We start from the raw sequence: 11,525 nt of genomic DNA, 5'->3' as shown, positions 1-11,525 counted from the left end.
ACATATTTTAAAATGTTAATATGTACATATTAATATCTTTTTCTACTCATACACTAGATTACACTCCACTCATGTTTATCATTTTAAAAATATGATTGATAGGTACCAATGTCCAATGATCTTGACGCGAGTTTATGTTAAGAGAATAAGAGCGTGCAAGGTAATTTTGAACACCTCGCTCGCTTAGCAACTTCTGCTACTGACTGTATATCAAATCAATACCATATTCTTAAAATTGAGGTCATAAAGTTGGTAAGGCTTAGCAAAATATTGACGTCTATATACTTTGCTTAAGTTTTAAGCAGGTATTGTATTATCTCGAAGAGGAACCCCGCGTCGAAAGGGCACATGTAGTATTTCTTCTTGCAATATTCCGCGTCGCTGTTTAACTTGCCCGACTCGTAGGCTTTCGCGAACACTTCGTGAGAAAGCGAGTCCTCTGCATGAGGATCTAATCTGAAAATTGAATGAAATAAGATGAAAGGCTGAAACTTGTCAATGTACACGACGCGTCTAATGAGATTTTGTAAATTAATAAGTAATCTGTCAAGTACATAGTTTCTACATTGCACAGACTGGTATTTGACCCTAAAAGTTGGCCAAAAATATTTTTTTGTCCCAATGGCCTCCTAACCATTTGTTATTTAGGTTTTAGAGTTAAGAAGGTAAAAAAAAGACATTAAGTATTATATTTCAACTTTTATTGGTCATTTTCTTCAAAGCTTACATTGGCAATGTCACTTTCTAACAATAAATTCAGGACATCAGCAGAAAGTGGATGTTTATTTTTATTTTTCCTGGTTCTCATGCCTGTCAGGACAGGATCAGATGTTAATAGCAGTCTGTTCAAAACATCTACGTTGCAGGCTACCCGGGAAAACTTCCGTGTATAGTTCAGTCGGAACATCCTTATATGTTTGTTGCGGGCTTCTGCCGCTTCTTCGGAAAGTTGTCCAATGGGAAGAATGGCTTCCGCTACCACCTGGGACCCATGACGTAGCACTTTGTGTAAGGTCGGAGTCATTGGGTAGAACTCATACAAGTTCACGTATAACTCAGCCGTTTTTTGGCAATACATCTCATCATAATTTACACGAAATATTTTTTTAAGTAAATAACCACGTGTTAATTATGTAGAAAATCGAAACAAAAGAATTAACGAAATTTGGGTATCACCTACCTGCTTTCGGTAGAGATATGCATCCTTTGAGCCACTCGACGTTGTTATCTAGGAATCTGGCTTTTGTATTGCGAGCAGCTGACCATTTTTGTTTAAATTGATGCTTGATTTGAGACAGTTTATGCTTTATGTCAGGAATATTGTGGTCATTTTCTGTATATTGATTCAGTAGTTCGTGCTCCATAAATTGCAACTTTTCGTTAAAAGTTGAGCTATCTGAGCGTTCAATTATAGCAAATAAATCATTTCTAGATAATATCCGCATTCCAGAAGAACCTAAAACAAAAAAACACAACTATAAGTAAAATCTCATGTACTGAGTATCGAATGTGCTTACGGAGAAAAAAATCACCAAAAATAGAGGGGTGCATTGGGGTGGCTATTTTTCACTTTATATTATTAAGGAAAGTCCATTCTATCACATGCCATTCAAATGTTTGCTTGGAAATGCTTGGAAACTTATTAAAACTTCCAATGTTCTTGAAAAACTTGTCTTTTTATATAAAATTTCCCGGTACTCACTTCTCAAGGGTATTAATGAAGAAAATCAATTAATTATTAAGTAAAATTTAGTGTTAAATAAAGTACATACCTGGTTCTTCATGATCCATATTAAACACCAACACAAAACTTCCCGATCAAGGAATAACACATATTTGAAAACTATGAAATTTGAGCGCATCGAACAATCACGCGGACACTTTCGGCGAACGGTAACTTTCGACTAAGCCTGCGCGGGTGGTGGATGGCCTTAGCACGTGGTATTTTTTTTTACTGTGTGGAGGGGTTATCCTAGTTTTAAGAAACAATGGTTGAGAAGGGGTACAGCGTAAATAAAAAAAATGGATTTTGGCCAGCTTCTGAGGCACAATACCTGTCTGTGCATTGTTTCTAAATTTAGAGAATTTGTTTTTTGAATATTTGGTGCGTATACTTAAAAAATACACCAATATTAAAAGCAAAACACTACAAGCTAATTTTATTTATGCAAAGATTTATTTTTAATATTTAAATTAGTTTTAAATATATTTAAGTAAGTAATTCCAACTGTTTATTTACAAGTGTTTCTTTCGTCCCAAAGTTTCTCCTACCCCACCTAACCTTACCTACTTAAGTATATTAGGTTTACAGTAGGTACCTAATGTGATTGTTTATACTGTTGAATGTCTAAAACATTTGGATTTTTTTAACTCAATCAGGCAAAATAAAAAAACAGCATAGGTATCTACAGATCCACAGCGCAGGCTTCGTCATCATACAGAAAGCTCATCCACCTCAGGTTTCGTCAAAATAAAATGCATTTTTCCACATATGTCATCCGCAACACGCATCGTCAAATTATACAGGAAATTGGTCATTACAAAATACATAATAATAAGCCATAAACCTATATCCTAATCCGGTAAGTACCCGGCACAAATGTCCCCAAAATACCAGCGGCGTTCCCGCGCTGAATAGCCAACGATATACGCTGGACCAGGTACGAACCAGACCTAGGATCGCAACCCCTATCCCGCAAGCGTTTTCCCAGGTCCCTCACAAAAACCTTCGCCTCGGAACACCAAGGACCAGCCGACTCAACAGCGAGAGGGACAAAATCGTAAACCGGCTTCAAGTTTGAGTACTTGGCATGTTTCTGTCTCGCGGCGTTCTCCGCAGCCCCCCCGGCCGCCCGTATTGTCTGTGCAAGATGCGATGCGGCAAAGGTGCTCACTCATGTAGCATCCCACAACAGACTCCGACCTTTAGCCCAAGGAACAAGAGTGAGACCGTCTGGCCTCTTCCCGTCCGTCCGACTAAGACCCTGCGGTTCTAACACGCACGGCAGGTTAGCCAATACCATCGCTCTGCGCACAATATCATTAATCGCATGATGTCGAGGAAACCTGCCAGCACACCGCGCACAACTCAATCCATGGTGCCCGTTTACCTCCACCATCACCCCACAGACGCACACATGAGGCTCGCACACAGTACACCCGAGCCTTAAAGCAGCACCAATCCTTAGGGAATCGTTATCTAACAACGTCCCCAAGTGCGAAGACGGCAAGGCGTGCAGCCAGGCCCCAGACTCAGGTGCAACCACCGGTTTTAACCGAGCCAGCTCTACCCCCGCCGCGCCTCCCAGCAACCGCTCGTACATCTGACGGCATAAAACGTCATCCCAAGACCTCTGAGCCCCAAGGTCGTCCGGCCGCGCGTCGTCAGAACAGCGAACAGACCACTCATCCAAAGCAGCACCCAGAAAAGGCATGTGAACATCACCCTCACTGATGGATAAAATGCGCGCCACCAGACCCCGCGACGCGTGCGAGGAAGCAAGAAATGCTACAAGCCCCACGTCCTGCATGCGACGTACTCCCAAACCGCCATGTCGAATGGGAAGAGCAGCCTGACACCACTGAGATCCCTCAAACCTGACATTAAGGATGGACTCTAAACCGCCTTGGAGTACCTGATCGAACTGCAACACAACCTGCATATGCATCCACGTCGGCGCCGTTCTCAAAGTGTATGTCACGCGTGGAATCGACAAACAGTTACGCAACAACACCAGAGACACGTGCGCCGTCAAATGCTGCAAGTGTTTCACAGATTCCGAAAGCGCCACGGTCTTCTCCTGGACCACCTGACTAACCCCTTCCGGAAAAATTGGCGCCCCAAGAAGCGACAGCGATGACCTCTCCACCACCCTCAAGCCGGGCAAAGCCGCTTCAAAATCTGCTATTGACCCCCCCCTATCCGGGCCGCAAAGAAACAATTCGCACTTCTCAGCATTTATTTGTAAACCAACGGCCGACAAAGCCTCCACAAGCTTCCTCACATCATCCAACACAACATCCGGCGCTCCACCTAACGTTCCATCATCCAAATACCAGACGTTTAAAGGAGAGGCTAATGATCTTATAACACCCTGTACGGCCAGGCAAAAAAGAAGAGGCCCCAACGGGTCCCCCTGCTGAGTACCCACCCGTGACGCAATCGGATTAGTGCCATAGAAGAGATTACTCGGTGAGGAATAACATTGATGAAGGAAGGGATATAACGAAGGTACACGATCCTTAACCTCTCTCAAAATTACATCCCTCTCAACAGTATTGAAAGCGTTTCTAATATCCACTTTCAGAAGCACAGTAGAAACATTTTCCTGAGCCATAGCAAAAGATCGCACCGCATGAATGGCCGCCTCACACCCCAAAGGCGTACCAAAGCCAACCTGAAACGGCTGAAGATATTTCGCCATTTCTTCCTTGACTGCACGACAAGCAAGCTTTGAAACAAGGCGTCGCAACGTGTTCCCAACAGCAATAGGCCTAATCCCACCATCCCTCTTCGCTAGAGCACACAACGATGCTCCATACAGATATGGACAAGCTTGGGGATTAACCATACCACGCAAAAGGAAGTTGCAGAGCCTTGTAAGAGATTCTAATAGCTTCCTCCCATTGTCACCTGCTGACAAAGAAGTTAGCTCTTTTAAATGCTGAGGGCGCAAACCATCCAGCCCAGAAGCAGACCCATTATAAAAGGACCCCAAAGCGCCCACAACCTCCTCCTGCGTCACCGTCAGGAATGGACTAGACAGATCAGGGTCAGGGGGGAAATCCAACTGCCTCGAAGGTGATGGGTGCTTTCCGATCAAAGCCTCCAACGTGTCCGCATTAGCCGGCGCGAGGGTGGAATCAGAGAACAGAAGACGGACTGCCCCTCTCAAGTCCCCATCATGCACTTTCGCCTCAATAGTACGGTAAACCGAACTTGTCTTAAGACCAATTTCAGGTGGAAAGTACAGACAACAACTGTCAATATTCTCCTTAACCTTCGAAGTTAAAGACCCGTGATTAGCGCCCTCCGGAACCCTCAAAGCCGTGAAAGAAAAGGTGAGCAGCGCAAACCAATCTTTCAACTCATTATTGCTCAAACAATCTTGAATTATCCCACACAACTTTCCTGCCGCCAGATTCCTCGCCCCCTTCGGAACGTGCCGCAACACCCTAACATTCTTCTTCAGCTCGGCCAACTTTGCAATCTCAACATCGTTCCCCACTCCTAGCCCAAGCTCCTCACCAGCCCCAGGTGCCTGCACACCAATCACATCCCTATGCACACGACAAAAACAGGCAAAAACATGAATATTAGTTGGTTAATTTATATAGTTAACACATAAAAGCAATGGGCGCACTAGATCATGTTGTTCAAATAGCCATAATCAGGCGTATTCTGATTTTAATAACAGGCTACGAATTAGCTCAGAGTGCGTAGACAATATGCCAATCGTTCACGCTCCGTAGAATAGCATAGTTATCTCTCTCTATCACTCTTCCATATTAGTGCGACAGAGGCAGTTGCGTTTCGTTGGCTACGGAGCGTTGCCGATTGGCATCTGCACGCTCCCTGGATTAGTTATGGACCTAATCTAAATTATAACCAGTTATAAAAGAATTAACCGATTTTAAAATCGGTTTAGGACATAGCCCAGAATACTACTACTATAGTACTAGGTAAAGAAGACTCACTCTCTAACAAAACGCGTCTGTTACGATCAGCACAGATATGGCCGCTAGGTTGCGACAGCGCCATGCGCGGCTTATGGCTATAGCCACCAAAATTGGTGTGGAACGAATGTACTTTTAGCTACCCGTAGCAAAGCGACGAAATCGCGGAGTGAGCCACGCCTGGACATAGTTACATAAACTCACGTCAGCATGACCACGAATCCTTTCCTCGGCTCGGTGTCAGCCGGCCGTGCGCCCAGGTCGCAGTACAGATATCGGGCGCACTGGATTGGGTCGTGAAGCAGAATCCTTCTCCAGCGAACGTGTGGCTTCTGAAATTTATTTCCATAACTACATGTGAATGACACTCACCTTAATTAATTTTAAGATTTGTTTGTTGTAAGTACTAACATTTATGGATCTTATGGATTCGAAATAAATTAATTGAATTGAATTGAATTGAATGAATATGAAACAGTACGAATTTGCCTGTGCCAGAGCCATCTCCGTCATATCGGTTTATTAATGCAAAAGCGACGATGCATATGAAGCTCTCACGAACATAAATAGCATAATATTTTCTGCTTCCGAGAATCAAGCGGATATAACTTGATACAAACTCTTAAACATTCCCCTAGCGTAAATGGATTTATCGGAGTTTAATCCTGACAGCATTACTCTGGAGTCCGTCTAAGCTAAATCTGTTCGACTTAGCTTGCGAGAGTATGGAAGCGCCACCATAAAGTCAACTATCTATCTATACATATATATGTGATCAATCAGTCTGGAAAAGTGTGGATCAGTTCTTGGGAAATGTGATATTCCATGCACTATTACATACTATGAATATACGTCTGAAAAAGGACAAAGAAGAATTCTGCCCTATTAGAACAAAACAGGACATCTATCCCCACCACTAAACCATAAAGTCCAACACATACTTTCATTACCACCCCACAACCACAACCATTACCACTATCAATACTTCGTCGACGTCTATACGAGAACACGCTGGAGCGAGGGTGTTGTTGATACGTAAATCGCTGAAAATACGTTTATTTGGAAGCATTATGTTATATTACACACTAATTCTTAAGAGTTAGTTGATCGTTACCGTATAGTTTTGGGCGTTGACATCCCTTTTGAAGAGGAGCCTGAACAGCATCCGCGGGGCGGACAACGCCTGGTAATCCTGGACCAGCAGGTGAATGCAGTACAGCACCCCCAGCAGCAGGCCCATCAGTACGATCAGCCTACAAGGAATGACGTTCGTTAAACCTAATACAATCGAAACTCGATAGCACGAATCTCAAGGGAGATTCCAAAAATTCGTGTTTACGAGGTTTCGTTTTTTGGAGGACATCGACTTAAGGAGGTTTTGTAGGTTTTTGTTGGTCTTAAAGAGGTTTCGAGTTACAGAGGTGAAACGCATAAAAATCGTGTTAGAGAGGTAATTTATAGAAACGCATAGAATACAGTATTATTGTCTTTTTCGAGTTACAGAGGTTTATTAGTAAATATTTTCGAGTTATAGGGGTGATAAAACAAAACGACAATTTTTTTTGTGTTGTAGGTAGAGGTCAAATTTAATTATTAAGCTAGTTTTTAATTTCTTTTAGTAATACACTGTATATATCTTGTTTGTAAATAAATGATTATTTGTGTATTATAAAGGTAAATCAAGTTATAAAGGTAAAAAATGTACTAAATAGTCGTGAAGGGAATCGTTGGTTATTTCGTCTTAATGAGGTTAAATATTTCGAGTTATGGAGGTTTTGGGCTCTCAAAGGAAGGGAACATAGCATTTTATTTCGTGTCAACGAGGATTTCGTCTTATCGACGTTAGAGTTAGCGAGGTTTCACTGTAGTTAGGAATATGTTAAGACAAGAGCTAACACGATACCCTCATCAGTAGGACCCCTGTCTGATGATCGTAAAGGGGCCTACTTATTAACAGTCCGCCGGACGGTACCGGTCTGTCAGTTAGAACAAAAAGTTGACAGTTCCGAACAACTGACAGGCCGATACCCTCCGGCGGACTGTTAATCAGTGGGTCCCTTAAGAGCTTTTATGGCCTCAAGCTTTAAGGTTACAGTGTTTCTTCCCAGACCGAGAGTGGCGTAGCTATTAACGTACGTAGCAACCTCTGTTAATGAGAACCTCTATAATTGAGACAACGTTTTTTGAACCTGGATATTTGGCACGTCCTGCTTAAATGGAAAACTTGGTTCATAGACACAAAATCGCCGGCCCTTAGGCAATAACGTCGTTATGCTCGTAGATAACAATAATAATATTTAATTAATTGAAACATAAAACGGGGTAATTTTATTCCTAGTTACCTGCTTCTGGGTAGAATGTATATGGGATTCCTGCATAATGTTATCTGTAAGTATCTTGTTAACGTTAGACCAAGAGAAGTTTGAAACATTTTGATAGCACACGCAGTGCAAGTGATATTTAAAATACGTCATCATTTCATAGAAGTTTGTAGTTTAAAATAACACGTGTGCAATTAAAATTGTTGCACACTAGAAATATACAAAAAAAAAACTTTTACATATTTATTACATATTTATTATAATTTAATGTTTTGTGCAAACGATTTGTACTGGGATAACGTATAAACTTGTCAAGTTGTAATGAATTTCTTTTGACGCAAGATCTTTAGAGGTTTCTTTTGATGAATTCAAAATACAGTAGATTGCTTTTGAAGACATATATATTTCGTAATACATATAATAAACTGACTGACTTTTATCAACGGCAACGCCCATGCCCTAACCGTTTAACCCAGACAGCGGAAGTTTATACAATGGCTATTTAAGGGTAAATAAGTCATCAAAACTCTTTTAGAAATTCAACTTCTAAGGGGGGTAAATTTGGGGTGGAAAATTTGTATGGAGATCGTCTAATTATTAAAGTAAGAAATTCAAGTTTTGGTACAAGAACGCGCTTTATCAAAATACATGAAAAGTTACTTTCACGGTATTTCGAAATTCACCCCCTAAACGGGTTCTTTACATAGGAAATATAATATTCCGTATGACATATTTCTCATGAAACGTTTTTGAAAATTCAACCCTCAAAGAGGTTAAAAGGAGATGAAAGTTTACATATGGAACAAATCTTATTTTAATATAGGAAGTTAAAACTTCTTAAAAGCCTTTTTGTGAAAATAGGTACCTACAAGAAAAGTATGTTTATTTTGTTCTAAATTCAAGATTTTTTTTGTTAATTCCATGGACCTAGAATATTACGGACGGACTGTCACCTAAGACAAACTGTGACACTGCAATGGCGGACGGTTTGAATGTGTGCGTGTAGACGAGTGTTACCATGTAACACAAATTCTCCCCTAATGGTGAAACAATTATTTTTAATATCGTCCTTGTTTTCAAATAAAAAAATTAGGTCATGTTTTTTTAATTTATACATTTAACTTGAAACATATCTGGTTTTCAGCAAAAAAAATATAATACATAACAAACAAACGTTAACTATCAAACATGCATGTACCTAAGCGTCTAATCTCCTTAGTATCGGGAAATTACCATACCGACCTAGTTTGAAATGCACAATCAATAATTTAACCATTTACCTAAATGATCTCTTAATACATAATGATTTAATAAGAAGGGTATCAATTACCCTACTTTCGGGAAATTACCCTATTCATGTTACTGGTCACACTCCTGTTTTGAAGTTTGATAATTTATAAACAACAAATTATGGTGATTTTACGTACTAATTGATAAACTTAAGTATGAAAAGTTATTCCGTGACTTTTTTTCTTTCGATCGGTATAATTCTAGCAGGATTTAACTACGCATGCCGGCATATTTTATATTTTTCTTCGACATGTTTACTTCAATGACGTTTCGATTCGTCTGACGGCAAACTGGTGGATGTGGGCTGTCAATGTGTGTGTGTCACGCGTAAATACTTAGAAACTGGTGGATGTTGGAATCACAGTTGGGTTGTAAGCGAAACTCTGTCCGTAATATTATAGGTTCATGGTTAATTCTCCCTCTAAAGGGGTTAAAAGTTTGGATCTAGAACGAAGATTTTATTGAGGGACTTGGAAAATAAGAAAAATGGTTTCAAAATCTGTTTTAATCTGGTACCGATATATTTTTTTAGTGAGGGCCTTGAAACGTCTCCGAAACATTTTTGAAAATTCATCCCCCAGAAGAGAATGGAGCTGAAAATATTGCTTCAAATGAGAGACATATTATTTAATATTATTGAAAATTCTTTCTCTAAGAGAATGTTGGAAGTTTGTATCAAGAACAAATATTTCTTTGAAATTTCAAACATACGTATATGGCACGTATTGTCACTTTATTATCTAACCCAACTGCTATATTTTGCTGCAATGTAGAATTGACAACAACAGAAAACAATGACAAAATAATCCGGGCAGACGAAGTCACGGGTAACAGCTAGTATTTTGTATTTTAGAAGAAAGAAATATTGTTACGATTGCGATTATTTTTTGTAAAAACTTATAAAAACGCGTTTCTTAAACTGCTAGGATGATTAATATTGTTGTTCGTATTGTTATTTGTTACGTCAATTATTAATTAATCACCACAAGCAATACCTATTTAGTTTATAAAAAAAACTACTGACGATGACACGGGTAATGTACTCTAAAGCCAGCGAAATAGCATGTAGCTTTCCGTATAATGTAGATTCTTACATAATTTTTGGTAGGTAGGCATTACTTACGTACCGACGTTTATAATGCCTGGCCATATTAGATCGACCTTATATTAATGGTTACTTTTAATATGATAAAGGTCTTGATTTAGTGGGCGCTAAAGTTACAATTCATCATATTTTCTATGAAAGGCGTTAGCAAGGGTAGGTACATTGAGGCAGACCTACGGGTCTAATATATTACTTACTCTTGCCCGCAAACAGTGATTTACTGAGCTTCATCCATCAATATAGTAATACAAGCTTACTTCTAACAGAATAAAATACTCGGTTGGACTAATTCAGGTACCATTACAATGCTATTTCTGCAGCTCGTTGAATGTAATCAAATAATGGACACCTACATCCAACATCCATCGCTTTTAGTAGACCATTAAAATTGATTCCACATTTGCTAAATATAGGGAATTTCATGTCGTGTAGTAATGAACTATTATTTACTGAGAGCCTCTCCAAAGCATTTTCCAGATTTTCACTTCTAATTTAAGCTCCTAATCTATCACTCTTTTTCAAACTTTAACATTTATTCAGCAAATAGGCCACTAATGCACTTTTACACTTCAACATGGAATTTACATACCAAGGTACAAGCAATAAAAACACACATCAACAATTATAAAATACAGCTAACTGCAAATATTAATTCAAACTAAAGTATTATTATTACTTAGAGATGTATAAAGTCTCTTAATGTCGAATTACATAAAAAACTATAATAATAATATTTAAATAATAAACACAAACAGATACAAAAATGTAGGTATCTAAAATTATTTAGATAATGTATTAAAACATTCACTAAGAGAAAAGAAACATATATACAAGAACCGAATGAGGTGCCACACTGTAATTATACTCAAAAATATAGTTAAGTACTAAATATAATAGCCCATGTTAGCTTAAACAGACCAGTCTCCACAAACAGTACCCATTCATGAGTATGACGACTCAGCCATTTTTACACGACTGCCTTAAAAAAGGAGAAGAGGAGAAAAATGTATTTAAGTGCATCATACTCATACCAAGTGCAAATTCTTATGTTTTACCTAGTGTAATGAATCAAAGTCCTTGGTACAATCAGTTACTTTTAATTTACTCCGACTACTTACTTCTACGTACACTTT

At 39.4% G+C, this 11,525-nt stretch overlaps 1 protein-coding gene across 1 annotated transcript in view; it reads right to left on the bottom strand.

The window, feature by feature from the left end:
- Positions 1-217: 217 nt before the first annotated feature.
- LOC134654436 (uncharacterized) overlaps positions 218-11,525 on the bottom strand; it is a 43,108-nt gene continuing 31,800 nt past the window's right edge. The window contains exons 2-4 of the mRNA XM_063509881.1: positions 6,791-6,954; positions 5,881-6,008; positions 218-456 (exon numbers count right to left, since the gene is read on the bottom strand). Of these exons, the coding sequence (XP_063365951.1) occupies positions 291-456; positions 5,881-6,008; positions 6,791-6,954 (458 nt within the window). The 3' untranslated portion in view covers positions 218-290. The remainder of the gene's footprint in view (positions 457-5,880; positions 6,009-6,790; positions 6,955-11,525) is intronic.

The sequence above is a fragment of the Cydia amplana genome, chromosome 1, assembly GCF_948474715.1.
Source record: "Cydia amplana chromosome 1, ilCydAmpl1.1, whole genome shotgun sequence".
NCBI lineage: Eukaryota > Metazoa > Arthropoda > Insecta > Lepidoptera > Tortricidae > Cydia > Cydia amplana.
This window is presented reverse-complemented; position numbering and strand designations above follow the sequence as displayed.